Genomic DNA, 615 nt, shown 5'->3' with positions numbered 1-615 from the left:
GGAAGTTTTTGAATCATGCCACCCTTACAGACACATGCTGTTTTGTTGCTTACACGAGCCCCTTTCTTTTTCTCACCGCAGAATGGCCCCCCCACCATACCCTGGGCTGTACCGTGCATTACCTGTGACATGGTGGAAGGGGCAGAGTTCAAGACCTTTTCCCACAAGGACCTCGTAGGGCACTATTACCTGGTGATCTTCTACCCAAGCGACTTCTCCCCCCTAGCACGCAGCGAGCTCCTTGCCTTCTCTGATCGCATGGGAGAGTTCACCGCGTTGGGCTGCAAAGTGTTCGCCTGCTCGACTGATTCCAAATATAATCATTTGGCTTGGTGAGGAAGCTGTGGATATTTTTCATTTGTTGGTCGTGTTGATGATGGTAAATGAGATAAAAATTGTATTCTGTAATGATTCTAGCATTTGTAAGAGATGATTCTACTGGTGGTTGGTCATAGCCCATGTTTTTATATAGGAAAAATATGTGGTTCTTCAAGTATGAATGTGTATAAAACATAACATTTACTCATATTGTTTGTGTATTTTTACACTGGTAATAGGTTTATATTCTGCTCTACTTTCTTTATAAAAAACAACTTTTTCATGATAGGTCTTTTT

At 42.0% G+C, this 615-nt stretch overlaps 1 protein-coding gene across 1 annotated transcript in view; it reads left to right on the top strand.

The window, feature by feature from the left end:
• LOC119589512 (peroxiredoxin-2-like) overlaps positions 1-615 on the top strand; it is a 14256-nt gene that overhangs the window by 7504 nt on the left and 6137 nt on the right. The window contains exon 2 of the mRNA XM_037938113.1: positions 82-332. Within this exon, the coding sequence (XP_037794041.1) occupies positions 82-332 (251 nt within the window). The remainder of the gene's footprint in view (positions 1-81; positions 333-615) is intronic.

This window comes from Penaeus monodon, chromosome 25 (assembly GCF_015228065.2).
Source record: "Penaeus monodon isolate SGIC_2016 chromosome 25, NSTDA_Pmon_1, whole genome shotgun sequence".
NCBI lineage: Eukaryota > Metazoa > Arthropoda > Malacostraca > Decapoda > Penaeidae > Penaeus > Penaeus monodon.
Note: the sequence above shows the minus strand (reverse complement) of the source record. Positions and strands in the feature narration are given on the sequence as shown.